At 38.2% G+C, this 27754-nt stretch overlaps 1 protein-coding gene across 1 annotated transcript in view; it reads left to right on the top strand.

Moving 5' to 3' along the window:
* The first annotated feature begins 1115 nt into the window (after positions 1–1115).
* Positions 1116–27754, top strand: part of LOC110846799 (discoidin domain-containing receptor 2) — a 29863-nt gene continuing 3224 nt past the window's right edge. Inside the window, exons 1-13 of the mRNA XM_022093639.2 lie at positions 1116–2037; positions 19877–20046; positions 20207–20312; positions 22474–22519; positions 22602–22631; positions 22718–22873; positions 23051–23198; positions 24416–24450; positions 24669–24771; positions 24847–24888; positions 25581–25726; positions 27233–27368; positions 27605–27676. Of these exons, the coding sequence (XP_021949331.1) occupies positions 19893–20046; positions 20207–20312; positions 22474–22519; positions 22602–22631; positions 22718–22873; positions 23051–23198; positions 24416–24450; positions 24669–24771; positions 24847–24888; positions 25581–25726; positions 27233–27368; positions 27605–27676 (1174 nt within the window). The 5' untranslated portion in view covers positions 1116–2037; positions 19877–19892. The remainder of the gene's footprint in view (positions 2038–19876; positions 20047–20206; positions 20313–22473; positions 22520–22601; positions 22632–22717; positions 22874–23050; positions 23199–24415; positions 24451–24668; positions 24772–24846; positions 24889–25580; positions 25727–27232; positions 27369–27604; positions 27677–27754) is intronic.

The raw sequence follows: 27754 nt of genomic DNA, 5'->3' as shown, positions 1-27754 counted from the left end.
TGGAGGAATTCTTCTTGAGATCTTTATTCTCCTTTCTCCATTACATTAGAAACTCGAGAAAAAGTTCCCCGTTTCCCTCTGCAAAAGACCAACTAAACAAATACCACATTATTACTTTCACTTGCGCTCTTTCTCCGTCTCCCTGAACTGCATTTCACCGTTAGGAACTGTAAGAGATATACCTCCCACAAAACTTGGTTAATAAACCTAAACTCTCTTCTCCATCAACTTCATAATAAAGCAAATAAATTGGCTCTATATCGATCCCGCTTTTTATACTCCTTCGCATAGGAATATAGCAGACCAAGGCACGCAATAACGAAAGGCCGATAAATTTAACCCGCACAATATCATCAAAGCTTTTACTGTCATGTTGAATTTTTTAATATAAAAAACGCAAAGAACAAATCATTTGCTCTATATCACATCCTTTTGAAGTGAATGATTGCCATTATGAAGAACGTCGATGAAGGTCTGGTCCAGTTTTTTGTTCAAATACGATGTAACTACTTATATCTATGTGTGTATGTGTCGACCTAAAGTGGTTGAGTTCCAGGCGAAATTTTTCACTTGTGCAACCTACCTTGCAAGCTATGTATACCAGGAAAATGGACGGTTCCGCACCAAATTCCAACACTGACAACTTTTTCCATTCACAAAGTCTTTGTCATATTTCCTCGGTTGCGGATAGTAAAAGAAGAGGAGAAAGTTAGAAAGTAAAAGCGAAATATATGGAAACTGGAAATAAATTGATCCAAGATAACATAAAAATTGAGGCAGACATAACTCAGGAGATACTCACCATTGCATTTATTCGGATGAAAAGAAAGCTGCGTTTGAATTATGGTGTTTGTAACAACCAAGATCGCAAGCCAAATTGTGTGTATTCTGGACAAGGCCAAGTGCAGCACGGTAAAGTAAAGAGACAGTAGTTTAGCTCTGGAAATGCATTTTTGGTCCTTGTACATAAATCCACACGCATTATTGTGAACCTTTTGCTTCACTCGGTGTAATACAGGTTTTTGGTAGGAGAGAGAAGACACTTTGTGTAAAGAGAAGCTAGAAAATATCGTGGTGTTGGTTGTGTGAACAGGAAAAAGGGAGATTCGTGATCCTACGGGCTCAGTTGGAGTTTGGACTCTTTGGAGCGACGATCTATGTTCTGTCCTATTCGAAGACATCTTCGTCTCACTGCTACCTGCTCCCATTTCTCTTTGTTTCTCAAGCAGTCCCATCGTTTCATGACAGCAAGGTTTGCAACAATTTTAGCTTGTTTGCTAACTGCGATGGGGATGCAAAGTGATTAAAATTATCCAAATGATTAAAGTTGCGAGTGCGCCACTGGCATTAAATTATAATTATTGCAAGTATCGCGATATGTCTCATTCTCCTCAAGTGACACCTTGGACTTATTAATGTTTAACGCCCATTTTGTTAATGAGATTCGCTGTGTGTGTTGTTGGTTAATGTGTTGGAGAAGATTGGAGGATTCGAGCATGCCTTGTTGCAGCACTTGAACTCTAAGTTTTGACTCGGTTTTTAGAGGATGATTGATTGACAAAAGTCCAATTTGGGATTCTGAAATTTATGATGTTCCAAGTGTGCGAGTGAAAATTATTGAGATTGGGAACCGAAAGTGATTTATGGATTACGCACTTTTACAAGTACAGCGTGTGTGTGTGTGCTGAATTCACTAACTTGTTCACAAATGTTACTCGGGTGCATTAGCCAAGGTACACAACAAGTAGACATTAATTTATTCCACTGAATCATTAGTCACTACGAGAGGAGTTGCGGTGCAGGAGGAATTTTCAGTGGTTCATTTTGTGTAAAACATTGACTCTAATGAGCAGCAAATTCTTGTGGAAAGAAGGACTCGCGATTTCCTATCACTTGCTAAGCGTTCCGAAAATCGTTCAGTGATTTACGCAAACGATTTTTCAGTTCACGGAAGGATCCCACGAGACCCAGATCGCGTCCAGGGACAGAGGACAGTTGAAGAGTTCCCCTTCTAGAGACTTAACAATTTTGTCAAAGGTAGGTACATTATTTTTGTTTGTGTTTTTTGACCTCATAATAAATGCATTTCGTTTCCGGTCACATATTGTGAACATGGCCAGCTCTCATCACTAAATAAACACAAATGCCAACAAAGGGACACAGGCAATTATTTTAATTCCATCTTGGATATTAAATTACGAGTGGTGATTCGAATTGGAAGTTTCAATTAAGAAAGAAGGAAGGACGGAAAAAGGAGAAAAATCAAGACCCGACTATTTCTTTGCAGCATTTGGTTCGTTCCACGAGACGGAGAGCTAAGCAATCTCTCTTCATTCCTTTACGCACTCCGTTTGCATACAAACTACCTCAGATCCGCAATTTCACCCAAGAAGTTACATTTACTGATTTCATTCACTTTCTTGATAATGGGGCGTCCTCGATTTTCCTTCTTGAGCTGACTAACATAACATTGCTTGAAAGGAATGGAATTGCAGATAGGGCGCTGAATGATACCGACGACTCTTCCACCATGGAGCTCTGATTTAGCGAGAAGGCCACTTCACTATTAAACGGTAGAGTTTGGCCGAGTGAAAGTTTGCATGGCTGGATCCAATGCTGGAATTTGAATGGGTACGAAATCAAGATTTCCTTGGAATGTAATTCAATGGGTGTTGAAATGAGGAGAAAGTTAGATGGCACGTTGGCTTCAAGTTAGTTTGGTTCAGTTTGAAGGGCGGTTTGCTTTGGTTTCGTGGGTCTCTAGATTTAGTGAGAATAATATTTAAGACCAGTCCACACACAGGAAAGTACGGATGAAGTTTAGGCATACACAAAAGATATTCCTTGGTTCTCTCTTCTGCTTGTCTGTTACTTCTGCACAATTTCTTCCTTGTTCATGGAATATTAATAAGATTTGATTTGTTCCCCAAACTATTCCAGATTGAGTGTAAATCTTCCACCTTCGAATACTAAATGGAATAATACTGCATCTCGTTGAAATCTTTATTATGTCAGAGAGGGGTTCGTTTTAGTTGCTCCCGTTTTTTAAATATTTCATGCTTTCGAAAGATCATAGTAGCATGAAAAATGTACACGACCTTTGAATCTCGTCAAATGATAATGTGCACTGTTATTTCTAAATGTTTTTGTTCTTTCCAAAGGTTCATAAGAGATGTACATGTATGGTTTTGGGAATCTGGGAAATGAATTTCGAGAATTTATGAAGTCGAAGCGTGTCGTAGGAATAGGACTCTTTTGGTGTGTGAGGTGTTTGGAGGACAGAAGACGGAAGAGAATAAGGGTTGAGTGGGGAGGAAAAGGAAGTCGTAAACTTACTTGATAGCCGACTTTCTTCGGGGTGTTCCTACCAGTCTGCAAACCAACCTTACGCCACACATCGACATGCACATATCTCCAGTCAAAACTCGCCTGATATCATAATAGCCCGAGTACTAAATAAATGCACTTACACCAACTTGGTCTGGAAAAGTTGAAATTTCATCATTTCTAGTGGAGTAATGTTGTCACTTTCGGCGTATACCGTAATTTAGATTACAACTTCCGCGGAAATAAAACTAAACTAAACCACCTCAAGGTCTGGCCTCCTGTTTATACGCATGTACATAAGTACATGCATACATATATGTCATGTGCGTATATTGCGTGTGTATGTGCAGGTTGTGTCCTGCCTGGCTATCTGCGAAACCAAACTTCCTGGTTGTTACTAAGATGTTCTTTTTTTATCCAAACTCACCTTATCTAAATAGAATTTTTTATTAATAAAGCTTTTGGTGGTAATGCAAAGCATGTGTGTGGGTGTTAGCAGTGATGTTGAATTTGAGTACACCCATGGATGTAAATGTATCATTTTTCTCCAAAGAGTATTTGTAGTAAGCAGACATGGTTGTGCATACGCCTTCATATTCGAGTTATACAATTACTGTAATAACATGCGTTTACTATATATAGAGCGATATAAGTTGCAATCTGACGTCGCACATTGTATACAACCGCATGAAATGAGGTACTTATTTTTGAGTGTGGATTCATGGCGAGTATTAAGTGACTGAGGATGAGTGCACACGCTGAGAATCTGCTGTTAAAAATGAAGAGAATGATAACATTGATTGAGGAACCTCGAGTGTAAAGGGTAAACAAAGATCACATTCAGGGCGTCCTTTTCACTTTATCTCGTCCACGGCGGAAGTGGATTTTCCCATTTTATCAGCCACCGTCACCTTAGCTCTATCTTGAGTTATTTAGAGCTCTCGCTCCCGTCTGCGTACGTACATAATAATAAACACCACGATCAACGGGGAGTGGCAGGCAGGCAGCGAGTAAAGCTTCGTTCCAGGTTTAACTGTTTATGAAAAAATTCAGAATTCCGCTACTCATCTCATTTGCACCCAACCTTCGTTTCGCTTTACGGTCTGTGAACACGCGAATGATACATTTAACAAAATTGTTTCATTATCAAAGTTGACAAAAAGCAATTCATGAGTCGGCAGATTTATAAGGCAAAACTCGCACTGGAAGCGAATCTAGTTGCAAGAAAATAAATGTTCTTCGAGGTAGATATTTCATTAGCGAAACGGGTCGGTGGCAGTATGTAGTTTCGTCCGTGGATTCACTCCAGAAAGCAATTGAATGGAATAATGAGATCCATAACATGGAAAAACTTCAACATTAATTTCTATCACTCAAAACAACATTCTTTCTTCACTGGGAACCAACTACCCGAAGGAAAGGAATGAAAGAAGGCCGTCTTGGCTGAAGACCTGGATGGATAGTTGGATGGATGGATTGATGTGAGGGGCGAAGGAAAAAAAATGATGATGACAGACATAATCGGATGAAATTTTAAAGAAAGAGGAACGCCCCACCAACAACCACCTTACCTGGACTCGTCATTACAAGAATTTACGCCCAATTTAATCCATGTCCGTCCTTTTCCTTCAGCTTTGAAGATGCTATCGCTCTTTGTTTTGATAAAGTATTAAATGAAGGCATCCAGTACATAAACAAGGTCCTGTTGCTGTTGTTGCTGTGTTTGTTGCTACCAATTACATCATTTGGGACAACGGTCCAGTTGCCTCTGCCGAAAAAGCTCCGGCCTTTAGTTATCTGTTGCATATTAGGGATATGACCCCACCGACGGATTTAATGGTGCCGTTTATAGCTAAATATTATTAAACATTAGGTGGTAATACCAGCTCAATCTCATTGTTGCAAAAATGTGTTGGTGGACTGATATTGATGACTTCAGTCTTCATCCATGATTGACAATTAATTAAAATATTTTCAGTTTTAACTTTTACATTTATTATCCACAACAGAACCTTATTGGTTCAACATGAATTCATTAAATTAAATGGACTGAAAAGGAAGTAGCAACAGCTCGTCTGCTTGTGGCGCATCAAACTCTCGTTTATTTGATCTATCTTTGAAGCAACACCCAAATCAACTTCATATGAATATGTACATACTTATTTACATACACATGTACACATCCATTTTGCTGCGATTCGAACAACTGACCATCCAAAGGTAAAGGATGCCTGGATGGATGGATGTGATGAAAAGATTAAATTATGACGGGTCTCGCGCATCCCTCATCTTTTGGTTGTATGATTTGTATGTATGCGTACATTTCCTTTGTTGGGCAGTAGTAGTGGTCAGAGAGACGTAGACAAACAAATTACTAAAATTAAGTACAGCAGCAGTTGAGTGACTTGTAAATTGAGTGAACATCGCAGTGGCCACAAGGGACAACGTTTACTTCAACGTAATTATTTTGTGAAAATTAAATGGATGCCTCCATTTCAATCTAAAGCAAACAAAAGTTCAACTTTATTTCAATTTTACAATGTAAATGACAAGTCAAAATGTTTGAGAATTGAAATATTCATTTTTTCGTTCATATGTCCTTTTTAAAAACCCACACGTGGAGAACATGATATAATTTCCTCATTTTAAGAATTTGACATGTCCATGTTATTTCCAGGATTTTCTAATACCAAATTCCCTTTATCAAAATATTGTTATCTATAAAAAAAAGCTCCCTAAGGTTTCAAATTTGTATCATGGTTAGTGTTTACATTATGGACAGTATATTTCATCAATGTGAACCATTCCGGATCAACTTCAATCTATAATGGTAAATAAACCAATTTCTAAATATAGTTTATCCGGTGGCAGCATTCCATTAAGTTTACTTTTTGAACCTTTGTTGAAATTCTCTTGATCATTTTGTTTTGTAAACTTGGCTGAGCACAACCTATAATCTAGGAAATAACTGGACCAAAAGTCCGTCCGCTTCTACGTCCTCCGACAGTTTTGAATCCCTGCGATAAAGTCTAAAAGGTTGCTCACTCATATCGAATCGAGTTTACTTTACGTTTTAAAATTCATCCTGTCTTGTTTACTCGGGAAACTATTCCTCGGACGTGGTCCCTCTGCTCAAAAATCCTGAGACTATCAAAGGCTATCAGACTTTTGGATCAAATTACTTAAGTCCACTTCACCCAAGATAGCCAAATAAAACTCACATATATTTCCCATGTAAAATTCACTTCATGTCGACACCACCATCACCAGAATAAAACTATGAACACAAAATTTACTCGTATCGCAAACATTATTCTTCAGTAGTGGTGGAAGAAAAAGAGTTGAGAGAGAGAGCGAGTCCTGTGGCTTTGTTCAAATAAAAATTTTACGATCCAGATCCATTTACACAGGACCAGGCCATGTTAGGCAGGGCTAGATTTCCTATGTGAACACTTAAGACAAATAAAACAGAAATAAAATGAATGCTGTTCATATGCAGTGTAAACAAATTGGAATTATGAATTTTCAAGCCTTCATTAGCTGTCAGTCTAACAATTTTATTATTATTTTGCTGCAGCGTTGTTGTCTGTTTCATGTTTTTTCTGTTGCTACCATGAGGCGAACTGCGTAAGATCAGAATCATCAGATAGGGACGACGACCAGACAGTAGTAAATGCGATCTTGATGGTCAGACGGTGTACTAAATAGGTCCATGTTTGCTGCGATATATGTAAGAAGTTGAAGTGGTGGTCGTAAAGTTAGTGAAAATCAGATAATTATCATCATCAGCGGATTACAACAAGATACAGTCGAACACGGCAATTTCGTGAGTAATGAAATAGTTAAATTGTGGGTAATAAAATTGTGGTGCTTGGTGCCTGCATGGTTCCCAAAATTATTATTCCTAATTCGTTGATCTGTTAACCAGTATTCCACGACTGACTCATGTGTACTTACATACTCTTATTTTGGGTACATACTTTTTTCACAGACCCACTTATCTCTTTTAAGCTATAATTGCTCAATTTTGTTTAATAAATACCCTCTACTAGTGAGGTAGATGCTTGTATGCATTAATTTCGCAAACAGAAATCCACACCACTTATCATTAAGACTAACAAAATTTATATTTTCAACGTAAATACTTAAATGAAAATGAGACATCCATTATAATCGGACCATTTCTACGTTCTTCTAAAATCAAATTCTGAAAATCATTGGACTGAATACTAAATACTGGAAACCTTAACAGATGTGGGTGTTCTAGCTTTGTACAGAATGCATACCCTTATTTTTTGCCTTGTTCCATGATATCTTCCCGTATAAAGTACAGTGGTTTGGTCATGATTTCAGTTGAGACCACAAACCAGAAAGCACGCTCAGGCCAAGTTGCTGCTGAAATTGACGGCATTGTACACAAACTTTTCTTTTCACTTTGATCCATTCAGTACACTTTGGTATTTAGTCTCGATAATCGGATAAAATATTTCTATTTGCAATATTTCAATTCATTCAGAGGCAGAAAGAATCATTGCCAACCAACAACCTACCCTTACAGTTTAGCTATAAATAGGGTTCACTAATAATAACCAGACAAGTTACGTCGTCTGACTCTGACAAAACTGGACTGGAGGCTCTTTTCAACGTCCCTCGTATTATTTAGCTCAAAAAGGGACAAGCTTTCGTTTCATTACGAGACTTGCTAATGGGCTCACCATTACACAGAGAAAGCAAAAGGTTGGTTCGATTGTTCAATTGTGATCCAATTGTTTGTCATACATCAAAGGTCTTCTCCTCAGTGAGCGAGGTAGTGAAATGAGAGGAACGTATCTAATATTTGGCCGAGTAATAATATTGTCCCGTCCGATGTCATGACTCTGCACCATAATTTGGCTTTTGTGTGACGGACCCTCTCTCTCCAGGGCTGAACACTTGGACAGTCTGTCAATATATGCACGGACGAGGTTTCGTTCGGATGGGTCGTCGGCAGATGAAACTGTTATTTTGACATTATGTAATATTTGGGTATCAAATTAAGATGCAGATGCAGCTGAGCCGAATATGTGCATGTGCAAGAATAAATAACACGGAAGGAAGAATATGGTTCCATTTTATTAGATTCATTTACATCTTTTCGTTTGCTCAGGTCCAGTTTCTCCTACAAACTTTTATTGGCTTCGTTTCAGAATTCTATGTATATCGTCCAGCAGCAGGAGCTTAAAGGTGAACCTCCTCCTCCTATGCAACGACCGACCAAGGGTTAAAAATTTGAATGTTTACACATGGTTTCACAGCTTCAATTGCATTCAATATGTGCATTTTATAACTTCATCCCCATCCTTCCCTGTCCAGTCGTGGATCGCCATATTGCATAGTGTCCACCATTCCCTTTTCATTTGCATGAAATGGTCCTGGGTGTATTTTTTATTATTAACGTTTAGTGCATGAACATGTCCAAGGTTCAAAATTTTTCAGACGGTACATTCCGCACCAAGAAATTCCCCTTGGAAAAACTCTGTACTGCTCATCCACCTTGGCCATTCAGACTTCCTGGTACATAGAAATTTATCATAGGCAGCATATCAGTATCTGTACGCATTTCACGGTTCATGAACGGCGGCTGCTGATGGTTAGTTCGTGTGTCGGCTGCTTCTAAATGTGTAAATTGTAAATTCAATTGAAAATTGAAAAACACAATGGTCATGGTTGAACTCTAATTTTCTGGAAATAATTGAACCACGCTATCTCTGCAGTCACAAAGGGAAGAAGCTCCCCCAACTTTTGTTTGCCGTACAATACCGAATTATAGAATGAGTCTAATGACACATTATCATGTGCATGTTGTTTTTTGTTTGTTCGTGGTGAAGGTTGCATGAGTTTCTAATGGCTGGTGATAACTGAGGGGTCGGGCAGTTTGACACTGGCTCGTGTCAATTTTGTGAACCTTATTAATATTTGAAGGATAAATGATCTTCCGATATTAATGTCCGGAATGAAATTTGCATTTTGCGTAGTTATCATTGAATACATGTCCCAAACTAATTTATGTTTTCAAACAATCTTTTTTCATTTCTAAAGTCAAACTTTGTGTAAGTATAGACTATGAAAGATCACCGTTGTGGCGCTGTTTGGCTTGGTGGGTTTTTTACACACTTATTAATCGAGATTGTGTAGCTAAAAGCTATTTGAGCAAGAAATGTTCCAAAAAAGGTTAAAGTCTAATCTGAGTGAACAGAGAAAGGTCTGTTAAATTTCAAATGCATATTCACTCACGTCACTTTCGATTTTATCAGGTTTGCATGTTTCTCATTTAAACTTTTTGGACATTTGTGAGGTCCGTATGGAGCTTGACAGGGAATCAAGTACGTTTGTACACGTTTAAAAAAATCACAAAATGGAATTAATGCAAAGTTTGTTTTATTTCATATTACTTGGAATGTAACCATACCATAACATCATATGCATTCATATGATACATATTTGCATATCATGATACAGTCTGTCGTTTCATTTTATTTAGGAAAGTTGCAATTGAATCTGTTACATATGTAGCATGGTCATGCCAAACGAAACCGAATGTTTCCTTGAAATTTTCTTCCCCTTGAACTTCGAACATAAAGTTATGTTTGGATGTGTAATGCATGTCGAAAAGTTCCTCTGATGGCATTTATAGAATTAGAGGAGAGTCATGATGATGATCGTCGTCGTCGTCGTCGTCGTCTTGTTCTTCGTCTGTATGAAGAGACGGACGAGTCCTGTTCTTTTTCTTTGTATATTTTCCTAGTTCCAAAAGATCCGATGGGATAGGGCCCGATCTAGACAGCCAGAGATCCAGACAAACTCAAGAGTTTCTGTTGTATTTGAGATGCAAGCTGTAAATCGCAGCGGACAAGGAACACATTGTTCTTCTACCCGTTAAACGCCACAAATTCTCGGGCACTTCCAAACAAGTAATTCTAAACGGAGAGTGACTAAGTTTTTTGTTTTTTAACAAGAAAGATCTGTTCGGCAAGGGAAATTGACAGATTTACTGCTCAAGTTACAGATCCTCCTACAAAAGTGCTTAAGGGTTATGCTAATAGCCATCAGTTTGTGAAGTATTAGCAAAATTAATGAATGTGAAGGGTTGTGTGAACTCTGATGTTTTTGTCCTTTTGAGGGTGCTCATCCATTATTAGCCACAAAACAGTCCAACCGATGATTGATGATGAAAATGTATTGGGCCTTTGATTTGAGAAATCGAAAGCGTTTGACTTACAGTTACGAGTTACAGCAACTTCAAACTGTGTATAATATGAACTGGAATGACAATATTTTAATTATTTATTTATGTATTTCCACATTTTAAACCTGACTACATCAGTCTTGTTTAGTAAGTCTTAAAACTGTATTCTGCCGTGCAGTATCAAACACAAAAAAAAGCCGAAGTGTCTCATAAACTTTTTGAAAAAATTTAAACGACTATTAACGCCCATTTCCCCTTTTACATTTTGAACATTATCACTCTTTGACTTTTGACTGATTTCCCGACTAAATGGGTGGCAAGCTATAGCGGCCGCCCAAATTTCTAGGAAAGTAATCCACCTTTTTTACCTCGGCGCTGACGTTCGTAAGAAAAAATAATGGAACCAATTTTGTTATTTCTTTTTGTTATTGTGCTTTAAGTCTGCATGTGTACCTGTTATTCGTCCCTTCAATTTTGAAGTTGTAGTCATTTCGTTTATCTGAAAATGATTCATATTTGTTTTTATGTATGTATGTATGTAATGTCTGCAAAGGAAATTGCCTCATAACGGATCACGAATGAATGCTCACGATGCAGAATTGGTGGTGGGTAGCGAGATAGAGAATTCAGGCTCAACCAATGCGTGAATGTGAAATTATATACAATTTCAAAGTTTTCCAGCAAAATGTTTATTTATTTTTTCCATCCGTAAATGTTTAATGAAGAGTAGGAAGAATCAATTGGTTTCTGTTTAACGCTCTGGTCGAAGGAAGTTTATGTAGTTTCAGAGAAGAGTTCAAGAGAATTTTCATCATTCACATTGAAGAACATGCAGAACAAGGAATCGTTCAAGTGGAAAACGGAAGTGGTCTTTGCGTGGGTTCTGAATTTTGGCCAGAAGAGTGTGAAACTTTGTGTGAAAACTGCGGTTTCTTTATACAATGATTTTGAGATTTTGTTGGGAACTTTGGCCCCACTTGTGCTAATGCGAGTGTGTTTTGGGCGTATTAAAATGGAATGGTTGGTAATAGGAATTCTTTGTTTTGGTGAAAATTCTTGCTTCACGGTGCTTAAAGTCATTGTAATGATACGCAAATGTGAAGAATTCGTAGATTTGGCTTTTGCTTAATAACAAATACTTACTGGATATGCTTATCCTTAGTTTGAACACGCATATTGAACCGCAACTTTCGTACTTGTGTAAACTTCCGTGCCCTCGACACTAAGTATCGTTTGTTTATTTATGAAGGAAACTTTAACAATTTGCTACTCGCTAACTACATCGTTTTACTGCAAAAATTGGTTTGTTCTGCGTTCGGGTTATGAGTTATTCCAACCATTATGCAGATTTTTCTTTTCAAACTGCTGTAAGCTTACATTGAGTAGTAGTCAAGCAGAGCCTTATTCGCATTTCCCTATGTCTGCTTGAAAATCTCATACGAAGCGTGAGTTTTTAGTGGGAGGAGGAGGACACGTGTCGCGTATAATGAATACAACTGTATTACGCACAATGCGTGTGATTCATACATGTACATTCCCAACGTAGATACATAAATATAGAGCTTCAGGACGTAGAAAGGGATTATCAGATTGCGAATTTTTGTTGATTTATCAGAGTAATACGACCGTGCTAATCCTATCAAATCCATTCATTTTAATATTTCCTTCCAGCCAGCTCAGAATTTTTACCATTATTATTACGACATTGTAGCTCAACAATGGTTGAAGACCATGTCTGTGAGAGGAGCTGGTTTCAAATTAGTGACAGACCAGGAAGGATTTTAATTTAAACTGAGTATGGGATGAAATATCGACTTGAATAATGTGTGACGAATCAAAAGTCATCAGGCTTTTGGTGTTGCATTCATTGTGGAATATTTATCTGGATGTTGGGGATCACATTTCAAATCGTGTCCCCACCATCCACACCGACGTATCATCATGTAGAGCAGTAGGTAAATTCTGAACTTGTGAATGAGAAACGTATCCGGAGACCCCCCGCTTATGCTTAGGATTAATCCCACCATAAATAAAAATAAACTCTTTTGCTCATACAACAGCCACCCCGTATGTGTAATATTGGGAGACTGTGACTCATGTATGAAAAATTTAATAAATTCTAAGCCTCACACATCCACAGCAATTCATCACTTAACAAAGGACTGTAATATAAATAAATGGCATCTTTTCCCTCAGTTGCCATCTACATACACATAAGCTCACAATATTAACATTTACATATCATGAAGTTGAAAAACTTTGTTCCTCCTTAATTGAAAAAGCAAATAATCATAATTATTACAAATTTTTATAAAAAGACGTAATTTATACCGGCGCAATTCAGTTAATTGTAATTAAGTGAACTTTTTAACGAAAATAATGGTAGTGGAAAGTTTAAGCTTAACCCATTCAATTTCTGCTCAATAGCAAATAATAAACAAGAAACTTTGCTGTTTGTTGTAAATAAAGGAAGATGTTGATTAAAATGAACTTGAGAACAGTTGAGTTTCCTTTAATGCGACGAATCCTTGTAAAGTTTCCAGATTTCTTAAGAAGAAACAAGTTGGAGTGACCCCGGAACTTGATTAATGGTTCTCGTCTACAAAGTTCTCTTATTATATTAAGTTTGGTTAACGAGTATAATTTAATTTGCGTCCCTACACTTTCTTTCACCGAGCTAAACTTTGGAGTACAAAAGATAGGAACGCTTGACACAGTGTCACATATAGCAATGTCGCACCGCTGCACCGTCACACACCCAAAATCAAGATGCATTTAATTAGAAAATTGCGTTACTTTCTCAGCCCCTGTGAAAAACATTACGATGAACAACAAGCAGTGCCACCTTTTCATCTTTGTAATCAGTGCCTTTTCAAACCTCAGTAAGTTTGCAGCTATGAGAAGGCCACATAGTTTAAATGTATCCACTTGAGGAAGGCACTACGAATATAAAGTGGCAGCAGTTTGGCTTGCTTTTGTTGACTCTTGGTTTATACTACTCGATTCATTGATGAAACTATGCGTTTATAATGGCGTCGTCGTCAAATGAAACGACTATGACATTTCTCTGGCGTTATTGGCGGCCACATTCAACAAAAACTCATCATATTTTCTCATCAGTCAATTCCAATTTGACAGCTAACATGTTAATCATCTCTGGTGCACATTGCGTATCCTGAAATAATAGAACAACGATTAATGGCATAAAAGGTTTTCGGCAAGCAGCAGTAGCGAATTCTCATGGGAAGTTGCATGTGCTGTCTCCTCACGTGTTTTTTTAGTTTTTTTACCTATATAAACGGCATGCACGCACTGTAATTACTGATCCCGTATTAATACTGCTAATGAAAAATCAAAGCTGCTAAAAACCGAAGGATATTTTGTGCTTCAACTCTGCTTTTATCCAAAAGGGAGGGGAGAGCGAAATGACTACATTACGTATGATGTCGCTTTCTCGTGTTGGGTTTAATATTGCGCATTTCATACAATGGCAGCCTTTTATTCCGAACAAGAATTATAATTCATACATGCAATTGTGTGGATATTTCTTTAGAATGATTCAAAGTAAGTTGTCTCCGCAGCAGCAGGGGCTCAAATTTCTATGTGAATAGGTACGACAATTCTCTCTTCTACCTCCTTGTTCGTCTTTGACAGCAGCAGCATCAGACATTTTTTGATCTTTTGTATCATGAGCTTGAGAGGTCTTGATAAATTTGATTGCTTCAAAGTTGTACAACTGTCATAAAAGGAAAGGTTTGCAAAAGTATTCAAAGTTTGAAATTCAAATGGGATGAAATAAAGTGAAAGCATTGAGAATGTGTGAGAGTGATGAGTGTGTGGCAGCAGTAAACGTTAGCCTATTACCTAATAGCAGGGGACTATTAGGACACAATGGGAAGGATTTATTTTTTCTGAATCAATGTGGGAGCACGTGTCTTTCTTCATGTGAAAGTTCCCATCCTTCAGCTTTCTTTCTACGCGAGCCTTTATAGTGCGTACTTTCGTGTGCAAGTGCTCATGCCTTTATGCCTCTAGATAGCCAAACAGAGGAGAGTTTAAGTTGAAACTGAGGTAACCTTACTAGAGCTCTCAGACTCCATTCAAGTGAGAGCCTTCTTTGTGTTTATTTCATTGGATGAAAGGGAAAGAGCTACTTTGATTCAACATTCAGCGTCCAACAAAGAGCGAGTGAGGGATTTAAGCATTTCAAACTCGTATCAAAGGGTTTAAATCCAAAATCCGTTCGATTGCTGAACTCGTTTGCTATATGAACTGAAATCATCCCCGACAACCAGACGACGACGACGACGAGGCTACTTTTAGCGGAACTATGCACTCATCATGACTTCGTCCGGCCGTTGTTGGTGTGTGCGTGTGACAACGTCCACCCGTCGTCGTCGTCATTGCCTGGATCTCAAAATCATGGCGAAGGAAGGTTTTGCAGTAGAAAGGGGACTTGGTTTCTCAAATGGAAAAGTTAAATACAGGAAATGGCTGTATTTCCAGGTTGGCTGCTATTCGGTGAAATGCATTACGCTACACTTGGCTTTCACTTTATTGTACGTTGACACTGCAAGACTGGCACAATCAACCGAATCGGGAAGGACGACTAAAAGGTTTTTCATGAAATTTGGACATTATTTTTATTTACCCCGCTTCAAAGTCTGCTTTACTTGCAGCACTAATCGATTTAGAATAGCTTTTGGTTTCAATGATTTATTTTCATGGTTGTCTCATGCCGTCAAATAAAATAGAGGTTGGATGTATGTATAACAGGCAACGGGAAAAAATGCATTCTTTATGCAAACGGGAATAATTATAGCGGGTCAATAATTTGCAACGGATATGACTTTTTAGCACGAACACAGCTTTATCACAAAAGGCTCCAGTGAAGTAACCAACTCACTATGCAGCAGATCTGGCTGTGCTATAAATTAATGCGTTACGAGACGGGAGAAGGAAAAATTGAGTGATAAGAAATGTCGAAATACTGCTGACTGAATCCTTCACATTAAAGTAAAACTATTTCCTCATTTTTGTATTACATTTCCCGATTTTCCAGTGCAGGCTCTGGGGAATAACAGGAAATTACTGGTGGATAAGGAAGAGGGCATCAAATGATGACTTCCCAGGATATTAAAGACGACACGTCATTTTCGAGGGTGGCACATGATCTAATTTCCGTAAGGGGTTGGTTAGTAGTTGGGGTGTCTCTGTTACACTTGGTTATGCTCCAACCCATCTGAAACGGGTAAATTACTCCGATTGTCGTTGTAGAATTTGATCTGAAGTCATTCATGGAAGAAGGATTGGGCCGAGATGCTTTGCTGGGGTGAGTGAGAAGATGTTGCGTCACCGATGTACATAAATATACGAAATAATGTCCTCGGAATGATCCAATGGTCATAATGATAATCTTCCGCCAAATAACTCTGGGGTTGGATAGAGTTTGATGAAGAGAATAAACATTAGTTGGGGTGGCGAAATAAATCGAAAAGAAGGAGAATTCCTTTTTCTGAATATTGCGACATCATTCTGGAAAACTATTGAAGCCGGTAGCCTCCTTCGTGTTGGGGCGAGAATGTGCAACAGTGTGGAAGTTCTTAAACAACTATTCATCACTATGTCAGAAAATGTAGTAAGGAAAATTCCCCAGAATTTGTAGCTGCTTATAGTTCGCGTCTAATCTAAATTCCCAGTTATGCCGTCATCCCTTGCGATGAAAATAATCCGCTGTCTGAAATCTGACCGATTGATAGAGGGTGACGCTGAAATAATGAAAGGGAATGATTTCAGATAACCCCGTTGATAACCCTTGACCCTTCTACCCCACCACATGTGCATAGAAGTCACTGTATACCAGTGACAGGGAATGCACTTAGTTCTCCTTCAATGGTATCGAGTGGAGTGGTGCCAATAATGGTAAAATTCTGACGACGATGACAGTGTGCATCGCTGAGCTGCTGGCTGGATCATTCCTTGATGTGAATTTTGTATTTGAATTTTGTATTTTTTTTTAGGGTAAGTCGACATGAAATGATGGGATGCAGCAGGCTCCGCTAGTTAAGGGATAAACTCAACGGGGAAAGCAATAGAGTTAATATAATGTTGTTATGTTGTTCCCAGATGATCCGAGAACTGATGAAACAGTTTTCCCCAAAGAATTCCCTCCATCGCTTCCATTCCCTCTGCTTATTTTGCCGTATTGCTGCTGCAGCTTTCCCATTTGCCTGATGCACTTTTACTTCACCAACCACCACACAATTGAAAGAAAGAGTGTGAAGTGAACCGTGGCTACACACGGCAGCAGTAATGTAATGGATTTATTGGTTAAGCGAGCTGAATTTGGTTGTTTCTGTTTCTTGTGAGGCTCAATTCGTTAAGGGGTCAGTTAGAGCTGTCAGTCTGAAAACAACTCAAGTTCAATCACACAAATACGCACGAAGCGAAGGGGCAGCTCTTGGATGGAAATTCAATAATGGTCAAATCTGTTTGAAGTATCAAAACTTTTCTTCGATTATTTATACCAGCTTCAGAAAACTTGCTGCGTGCGTGAGAAAATAAAAATGGTACTTTCTTTTATGACCCAAACAGAAATTATTAAATGCAGACCCTATTTCATTGTAAGTGCACCTGATCCTTTAGGATTGCGCCACATTGCAAAACACTGCAAAAAATCAAGGGCTTCGCTCAATTGCGAAATTGTCCTGGGTCACAGATGAAACAATAATGCATTACTGTACGTACCACGTACGACTTGGTGTTGAATACAACCCGAATAAAAAGGTATTGAAGTCGTCAGACAAAGCTTTTGTATGAAATAATTCATTCGCGAATTTCATTGCGCAGTAATCATAAAGCTCAGAGATATTCTCCATCCGACGAAACTTTGAATTGAGTATAATCCCACTGAAAGTTGTAAAATACAATTCAGACACTTTATTTGAATTGCAATCTTTCATTTCATTTGTGTTTTCATGGCATGATCGCGATCAATTCGACCAGAAACCCCTTCGGTGCTGATGATGAGTCATATATTCGCAAAATAAAAGCCATTCTGCCAAGGTTTCACATCCTTCTTTAACTTCTTTAAGCCCGGCTGCATGATGGGAAGGAACCTTTTCCTCATCAGTTGACTAGATTAAAGACATCTGCCACAACCTCCATTTCATACTTTTGCACGATTATAATGAGACATAAAATAAAATTGATGCGTTCCCAGTATTTTATGACTTCAAAACATCTGCCAATCTTAATAACATGCCACGATGCTACCGCACCAGTGGTGCAAACGACAGTGCTGCGGTCTGGCTGCAAGGGAGTTATGCGGTCCATATATTCGAAATATATATCGGGTCCTGACTGACTTAGCGACAGCTTGACAAAATCAAATGTAATTTCTCATTAAAATTTTATGATTTAATGTTTTATATTTAACATCTTTCCGCGAGAGAAAGCATAAAATTCTCACGAATGAACCATTTGCAAAATATTTTGCGGTACTCTTCAATCACTGGGAGGTCGTCTATCTAATCCATATATGGCGACAGAAATATGCGTTTCTCTCTTGACGATCAAACTCTTTTCGATTCAACGCCTGAAAATAGTGAAAATGTAATTGCTCAGAACTAAAACCCCTCATGCATCATCATCATCATCACGTGAATTGGACTACCATTAGAGCGTTTGAGAGTTGCAATCTAGAGAATACCGAGTCTCTCTGCGTGATGGATAGCCGTGTGGAGGTGGAAGTGGGAAGATGGATGATCTCGAATTGTCGAGGAGTGTCGTGGTACGGAATAATGGAAAGAAAAACTGAGATAGGTGTCCACTGATGCTCTAAATTATCTTCACCACGACCAATACACCAACCTACAACCGATTGATTTCGAGATGGTGTGAGCAGATTGTAAATTTTTGTGTGATTGTAAATAGCAGGGTTGATGGTGTTGGGTGGGTGTGGGTAGGGTTGGCATGAACCCAGGCGAAACCAGCATCGTTACATGTACAAAAAGAAAGCAGGACGACGGCATAGATGACTGACTACTGCGATACAATGTGCAGGACAGGGTGGGAGCAACGTGTAGATTTGACGGAGGATGAGTACCGAGGATTCATCAATAGTCCGATGGTGTGTCAAGCTCCGGCCGTCTGGTCGGGTGTCGGTGTATCTAATTTCAAAGCTGTGATCAAAGAAAATAAGGAACCTGCCATGGACGGAAGATTAATGACTCTGGTTCACATGATGCACGAGTGTTATTTTATGCATAATAAGACAAGATTTGTTTTATTGATAATTTTGCTATCTTTCTGTTTCATCGTTTCTCTCATCATCATGTCACTTTTCCTGCAGCCACCGCTTGCTTTATTTTCAACAGTATTAATCATCAGGAAAAAACCCTGAATGGTCAGAGGTTTGAGGGGTGCCATAATGCTAGCCCAATGCGGTAGTCCCTCCCCACCAGCAATGTAAGATACTTTTGTAGGTATCCTTGAATATGTTGAGGGATTACGTGGATGGACAAGTTGTTAGCTTTTTTAAACAACAGAGAAATCGTGATCTCGGTAGTGATGCACTCCTTGTGTCAGATAACCACTTTCGTAAACATGTGAATAACCGTCACTCCAAGAAACAATTAAAATGGCAGCTTCGCTTGATATGCATATACCTGTGATAAATAGGAATATAGAGTAGTAAATAATAAGCACCAGTTTTTGTACGGAGTGAACAACCTTCCACTTGTGATAAGAATAGAGCTAATGATTAATTAAACAAGCTTGTTCTCACTTTCTGTACACAAAAACAACGACGCACAAAAAGTGGATGATCAAACAGTCCCTTGAAAGCAATTTTGATGTGTCAGTTCTTGTATTTCTCTAACTGCTACCGTGTTGTGCAAAAGCAACATCATGCTTTGAATTGCATACTACAATTCATCCAGAGGCTGAAACGTCAACAGGCATATATTCGTCAGCACTTGGTATTTCCAACAAATTAAACTGTCCATAAATAACGACTCGTTTCGATGATAATGCCAACTTTTGGACATCATTAAGACCCGAATGCATTAAATTCGACGTCATTATATCACCGGTTGTGAAAAATGACGACAGACATAAAACACTTTATAGTAAATCATGAATCCTTATTTGGCATCTTTGGGATGTAATCTGTAAACGATTGTCGATAATTGAATTGCTAGTTTTGGTTAGGATATTCACCTGACTCATTCTGACTGGTGATATAAGCATCTTGGTTAATCCGATAATTTGCTGTGATGGAAATTTTTGCTAGCTTAAATTGAGTTATTATTTTCTGAACAGGTTGAAGCCTTGGCGGATGCGGATTCACTACCTCGTGAAAAATTATTTATTGCCATCGTTCAAAATGAAACCCACGTGGAGTAAGCGATCAACCGCAACTTCCGATATTATTTTATGGGCCTTCCTGCATCTCTACTGCCACTTATCCCTTGTCGAAGGCCTGGATTTGTGTAAGTGCACTTTCAAGTCATACATAAATGTTAAAACCTTGTTACAATTGACAGGGTCCGAGCAGTTGTTTGTATTACATTTCACACTTAACCAGAAGTAGTATTACTGCTGACATAATTGTGGTCCTTACGCACTTACAAATTTCATTTTGTTTTTCAGCCCAATGTAATATGCCCCTCGGAATGGAGTCGAATGAACTTCCTGACGAGGATTTGTCAGCTTCTTCAAGTTTTGAACCAGGCACGGTGGGGCCTCAGAACGGACGGTAACCAATAATATACATAAATATACTAAATAGAACACAATCCCTTTTATGCGCATACATACATAGGTACTTATTGCAGAAGTGTTGCATGCAAGTTTTTCATTATTATCATGCATACACTACAATCCTCGCCTTATCTTGACGGCTTCACGACCACATTTTGACGAAAGCTTCATTTCACTGAAGCCGAACAAAGTTACTTAAAGTAGCCACATCTGACAGACCCATTAACCAAAATTTAGAGAACATGTGTTGTTTGAAATGCTAAAACCATTTTCAATTCGGTCTGAAGCACCACAAATTCTCTGGTCGTCCCACAGTTGCTGGTGACGGATGGGATCCCTTACTTATTATTAATTTCCAAATGAGGCAGGCCCTGGCACACCAATAATGGCTTCAGAATTCCTTGTGGGTAGGATTTGAGAAGGGATTGATTTCGGAGAGAATATTACGCAATATGGGTGCATAGACAAGTAAATATGTTTTATAGGATTTGTGCATAAACCATGTCCCGTACGTAGTTGCATTTCAAGTCTTAATTAATTTGGGTAATTAGACACGTGAGAGTTTGCAAGACAGCCGGCTGTAGAAAGTTAATGAGCGAGTGAAAGATGAGAGGAGACCAACGCCAGCGAGTTTTCCAGTTACGCCACATATTTCACGTTTTCATGGCACAAGTTGAACTTTGTTTCTGTGTGCATCATGCAGTTTTGCTACACGAAAAGACTCGTCACAACAACAGAACGTGTTTTTTTTTATTGTGAGCGACTTTTACTTTGCTCTCCTCAATTGTGCGTATGTACATACATATGCAGATACATAAGCAATTTGGCTGGTGGAATACATACATATACACATTCTGCGTAAAAGACAATACAACTATTGACAGATCTTCAACCTGAAGGTTCATTATTTCTGAAATTGAAACCAAGAGACATTGGCTGGAAGCCCAGAACTCAATAAATTAAGAATTGGGCACTTTTATAGATTATTTCCAAAGATTCTTTATTTTTATTCCCTATTACTGGCTGCCGTTCCTCGAGTTTGGGCTGAAACTCATCGTAAAGCCATTTAGATTTTGCCTTTGCTGGCTCAAGCCATAGTTTCCAACAACTTTCCAATTTATTCTCCCTCTTCTTATCCTTCTCCGCAAAAGTCTGTGTTTGTGGATTTAATTTTTCATCAAGACTTTGACTTGGCCCATCCCCCATATCTAATAAGATTACTCATTCATATACCACCAACCAACAGCCACACGAGAAAAAAGAAGGGAGTTCAGTCAGTCAGCCAGTGTACATAAGAGGGCCCAAAGTTTTCTCAGGCCTGTAGTAGCGTTGCTTTTCCATGTTTACTTTAAGTTTGTGAATTCTCACAAGGAAGACGATGATGATGAACACGGATCCCCACGGATTACTCTTGTCTTGCACGAAAAATATTAAAATCTTTCTGGTTTTGTTAAGTTTCTCATCCATGTTTTCCATGCATATGTGAACCATTTCCATGCGTAACGAAAACAATTCTCTCGTTACCTTTACACACACAATTCCTTGGCACAATCTGTATCCGGATAAATTACGTGTTTGCTCTATTGGTTGTTGGTGATATCCTCGCAGTTCGGGATCATGCACGTTGTGATGCCTTATATGTATCATCATGCCTGTGGATGTGTTATGTTGTCGATCTCTCACACTCTCCCTCATCCTCAGTTGTTAGTTCCGTGTATGCGTATGGATGTATGTATGAGGCACAAAGAGTGTAAAACATATTAGAAGAAAACACACCCTTGTCTTATATTTTTAACCCGCATCCATTATACATGTGATATCCAGACTCTTAAACTTGGGTTGTTTAATCATTAGTGTAAAGAATTAGAAAAAGAGTAAAATATTTATACACTTAAAATTTTAAATACTTAAACGGAGATGCCTCCACAGAGTGGAAGGGTCCCTGCTGTGAGTACCTGCAGGATACTTGGTTTGTGAGATTGGAAACATGAAACAAGTCAAAAATAAATTATAAAAATTAGTGATGGCATTTTGTTTGAAATCCGTAAACAGTTTGGGCAAGAAATAATTTATGAAAATTAATGGTTGTTGTTTTTTAAAGGGTATACGTGTTGAAAGGCATAAATTTGAGACACTTTACAAATTCTCTCTTACAGGCTAAATCAAGACCGACTTGGAGGTGCGTGGTGTCCCAAGAGCCAGGTATTTCATGTTGGATTTTTAAGTAGTTCTGTGTATCTCACCCAACTCAAAATGTTAAAATGTACAAATTTCATAATTTTAGGTAACCTCTGAGTACCAAGAGTGGCTGCAGGTACGTAAAAACACGTTAGTTTATACATGCATCAATTTGTGTACGTATGAAATCACGTGTCTAATCAGCGAACTTGTTCTCAAAAGATCGAGTTACACACGGTGCATGTAATAACTGCTACCGAGACGCAGGGGAGATTTGGGAACGGACAGGGGGCAGAGTTTGCTGAAGCCTACGTGATAAGCTACTGGAGACCAGAATTAAATAAATGGGTCAGATACAGAGATCACACCGGAAATGAGGTGAGAATTTGTGGAAATTAAAGAAAGTAATCCGGATAGCTTCACGTAATACGAAATTGTAAAAACTTTGAAGTGATATTTCAATATCCAAAACGCTTATAAAGAGAATAATAAACATGTTGTCACTGTCATGAAAGTATTGTTAAAAATATACGAATTTCATTCCTTTGTGCTTAGATAATCAAAGGAAATATTAACACATATCTTCCATCGAAAACGGAGATGAATCCACCGATAATTGCTTCGAAAATCCGCATTCTTCCATATTCCTACCACAGACGGACGGTTTGCATGAGAGTTGAGATCTATGGTTGCGCGTTTAGAGGTACGTCCTTATTTTTCTTTTCAAGCTTCTCGTTATCGTGACGTGACTGGACCACAAAATAAATTGCAACCGGAAATCATGCATACGCAAAATTCTACTAGAACTAATCCAAGATATATAAGTTGTGGCTTGTCATGAAAATTCTGTGGGGTATTTTCATGCTTTATTTTTGTGCGAGATATCATCATTAGCATCGTATACTCCACACGATGTTGAAGTTCTCGGTCAGGCTTCCAGCCAAATGATTTCTCTTCTGCCAGCCAATCGTGGTGCAAAAATGATGAAGTGAGAATTTCTCTGGCATCTGATTTGGCACAACGTACTTCATTTCTCTCTTTCATATCGCTGCACTTACGCTTTCTGCCAAAACAATGAGATTTTTTCACTTGAGTAGATAGCATAGCTGCTGCTGTGCTACCAAACAAGCTATTTGTTAACAGTGCAAAACATTTTTCTCATTTCCCAGTCATGCTGATGCCATTTCACTTCATCACTGTAGTCAATGATCCTTCAGCTTCAAATCTTTTGTCAAACCCTCACGACTTGGCATGCATGGCGTGTCGTTATGCGGTATTGTGCCGTCTTGGACGTATTGTGCCGTTGAGTTCCAAGTTGTCAGCTGGAACTTGCTGATAACAAGTTATCGTTGGCTGAAAATCTTGTTTTATTTGCCCCACAACCAACCAACCAATCATCAAATAAATTGAACTACATATAGACCGAGTCTGAATGAACTTTTTCCTTGCTGCATGCTGAGATCGATCAAATCTCCCCAATCTATATTGCTCTCTCTACTTGGCTTCATATCTTTTTTTGTGTCCATCGATAACGAGAGGTAGCAAAGTGCGACGGCGGTAATATAATATGGTTCCGAACAGCGTTAAGTTGGTCACGGTAGCAAATGAAATAATGAGACATTTCGACACGCTGATTGACTTTATGCCTCCCTGCCATTCGCCGTCTCATTTATCCGCTGCTGCTACTTATTAACTATCAACGACGTGATGGGGTTTCAGCTACCACGAAATACAATGAGACTTACCACCACACCATGTCAACCCGCTGTGTTATTATTAGTTATCGCGTTTGACGACGACCATGCAGGAAATCGATTGCAATTATTATTTTGCAGACATGCCACCACTACAGAATGTCAACTCTATCTTGGGATTTGTTATGGACTGATTAGAACAATCCATTTATTTTCTTACTTTCAGGTGGTCTTTTGAGCTATTCCACGATCCAAGGAAGTGTAAGTGTATATTTTCTCTTGTTGTATTTGGCATTTTTTAATGGTTTCATTGTCCAAAAAGCTGATATGGATTCCGCCCAATGTTTAAGATAGATATTTTATTTTTACACCAAACTTTCACTTTCGAGACTAATGTTTCACCTGCATTACAGGATCGAACCCTAATATTTCTTAGTCTAGCTCAGTTCTGACAAAGTTTTATTGTTTTGAAATTATAGAAAAGAGGAGAAAATTGGAATCTGTTCGACTACACTTACGATGGTGTGTGGGAGGGTCAAAACTTATCGTCTGGTTTAGGACAACTAACCGACGGGCGGATTGGTGAGCGATTTGTCATTATATTTTTTCATATGATCCGTAGGATACCACCTTACATAAAATATTATGAATTCTTAGGCCCCAACAATTTTAAAGACGATTATTACGGCCATGAAAGAGGTAAGTTGAGATACATATTTACTAAAATATATATTATCAACCATATCTAAAAGTACCCCTACAACACACCTTTTCGTTTCAATAGTGCAAATGAATTAAAATAATAAAACCCACAATAATTCATCATTCTCACCGAATGATGGACATCTGGCTTTTGTTGAATTAGTGGAATCTCATATATTTTGTTGGAGATGAGTAAACAAAGTGTCATTCCAAATCTGTTTGATTATGACCCTGTGTGTGTGTGTTTAAATGCTTAGAACGTACCTTGAACAGCTAAACTTTGGCTCAGTGAGCTTTTTGAAATGCACACAATTCCTGAGAATTAAAACGATGAGGAACACACTCACGAGAAGGATTATTATCAGATCAGTTCCATTTCAGATTTAACACATGTACACATTATGCCCAACCATAAGCACACAGCGTTTGTCAAGCTAATCCAGACAAAGTTTAATTTATCACGTATTTTGGTTTCATTGTCTTGTCTCTGGTTAAATATTTGTTCCATTCCATGCTCCTTTCTCTTCATATGCAAGAGCACAAATGGTCATAAAAGTATGAACGTTGTGATGAATGAATGCCCAATAAAGCTTATACTTCTTATTCTCCAAGTACAATAAATCAGATGTTTTCTCTCCTTAAGGAAAATGTGTATTAAACTCCACTTGTTTTTTTTCACTTTTTTACAGGGAAAGGCTGGGTAGGATGGAAGAATGAGACGAGAGAGACCAAAAATGAAACCAGCCCCGTGGAAATTTTATTTAAATTCGACTCGGTCAGAGAATTCTCTCATGTTCACATACATTCTTCAAATCAATTCTCCAAGGACGTCAGTGTGAGTTTTTATATTATATTTAGACGGCGTATATAGTTATAAGTAAGTATGTATGCAAACTTTCAGGTACATATGCTGCTCATTTAAAAAATAATAATTCGTGCATTGTAGTAATTCGTAAAATATGGTTTGGATGGGTCATCGGTATTGTTGAGTTGAGGAAGAAAGTGTCATGCCAATTTTCCCATACAGAGAGAACTAGCATACCAAAAAGAGAGAGTAAAAGTGCGTTTTTCGCTCTTTCTCTCTTGGTGACTGACGGAATGAAAAACAGAACTGGAGAATTTTAATGACGAGCAACGCTTTTACGAGTGTCGTAAAACCAAGAAGCATATTACGAAGCAGTAGTAGTGGTGGTGTTCAGTTGTGTAAATTATTGCTTGTCTTGTGTCCTCGTCTTCGATTCTAATTTCTTCCCACTTATTTCCATACACCACTTGACTAAACCCTGGATTCGGTGTTCCGAAAATTTCGAGAACTTCTTCATGTAAAAAAAACTCATTGACGAGATACGTGATAAAATTGCAACGACGGTTTCTCCGATACCATTATACTTTCCATTTTTTTCCTGATATATTCCTACGTATAAAAAAACAAGATAGATTGAAAATGAACGAGTCCTAGTTGAAATGAAGCATTTAAGGTATAAAAAATAACATGCGTTTAGAATTTTATCAAACTTTACTGGTGCGTAAATGTGTAGGATATTGCATACTGTAGAATATGTATATGTAGAGCGAAAATATGTGCATTAATTGATGTTCTGTCCTGTCAAAAAAATAAATTCTAAGGGAGGCGCAGGCACCGTGAAAAATTTAAACATGATCATTGTTCGCATGTCTGAAATTTATAAGTGTGAGGAAAAGGGTTGTCAGTGTCAAACCGAGTAAATATTTACGAAGAGGGTTTGGCTAATAAAATCCGCATACATAAATGTCACAATCCGGAATGGTTTTATGGACATCTTCTGTAAACGGGCTGGTCCTGTTGAGTTTATTTATCTCCTCACCCACATCTGCACAAGACATACACGCCTATTAGTGGACCCACCAAACAATAAATGAATTTGATTTTCCCCATGTCCAAAGTCATGATGGGTGGTTTTGCTTGGCTTGTGGTGATTGAAAGTGCAGTACAATGGTTGCTTTATAGGTTGGCAGTAAGTAAGTAGGAGCATGTATTGGCCAACAAAATGCATTAAACAATTTTCCAATCTTAATGAGGTAGAAGACAAACATGGAGGGCAGTTAATTTTACTGCTCGATTGACTTTAATTAAACTCTATTCTTCTTGTAATTAATTGTCTTGTTTACTCATCTTTGCTCTTCATCATGCAAACTGACATTCATTGTGTGAGTGTGTTTATGTGATTGAAAAAGTAATTTACGAGATTGGATGAATCGATGAGTATGAAAATACAAAAGTTGATGAATGGTATGCAGTATGTGTAAATACGGGCATAGTTCCTGGTTTGTATTGTTAACTTTTTGATTTTCACATGTAAAGGTGTTTTCTGAGGCGAGGCTCTTCTTCAGCATTGGGGGCAAGTTTTTCGGAAGAGAGCCGATTATTATCCAGACAAAAGAAGATTGCATTTTTGAGGACCCTAAAAACATCACGATTAAACTGCACCATCGTGTTGGTATGAACTTTTGTTTTATTAAAATAATTTTATTTTGATAAATAAGCAGTAATACTGCTGTTCCGGTGAGGATGGCTGGAGAAGAACTGCCGGTCTTAATCTCGCTCTAAAATCTCTTCACCAGATATTCAAATACTTTGTCCATCACCAATATTGGTGTCTTACTTGTTCATTCAAATTAATATATTCGTTTATTTAATGTGTCATAATGTGTACTAATGTCTATACATCTATAGGTCAATATGTGAAACTTCAGCTATTTTGGCAGTCTAAATGGTTGCTCATAAGCGAAATTACTTTCGACTCGCGTAAGTCTCTCCATTTCATATACAGTTCATTATAAATACATAAAAATACTGATGCTCCCACTGACTTTGAAATGATGA

The sequence above is a fragment of the Folsomia candida genome, unplaced genomic scaffold (assembly GCF_002217175.1).
Source record: "Folsomia candida strain VU population unplaced genomic scaffold, ASM221717v1 Fcan01_Sc003, whole genome shotgun sequence".
Lineage (NCBI taxonomy): Eukaryota > Metazoa > Arthropoda > Collembola > Entomobryomorpha > Isotomidae > Folsomia > Folsomia candida.
This window is presented reverse-complemented; position numbering and strand designations above follow the sequence as displayed.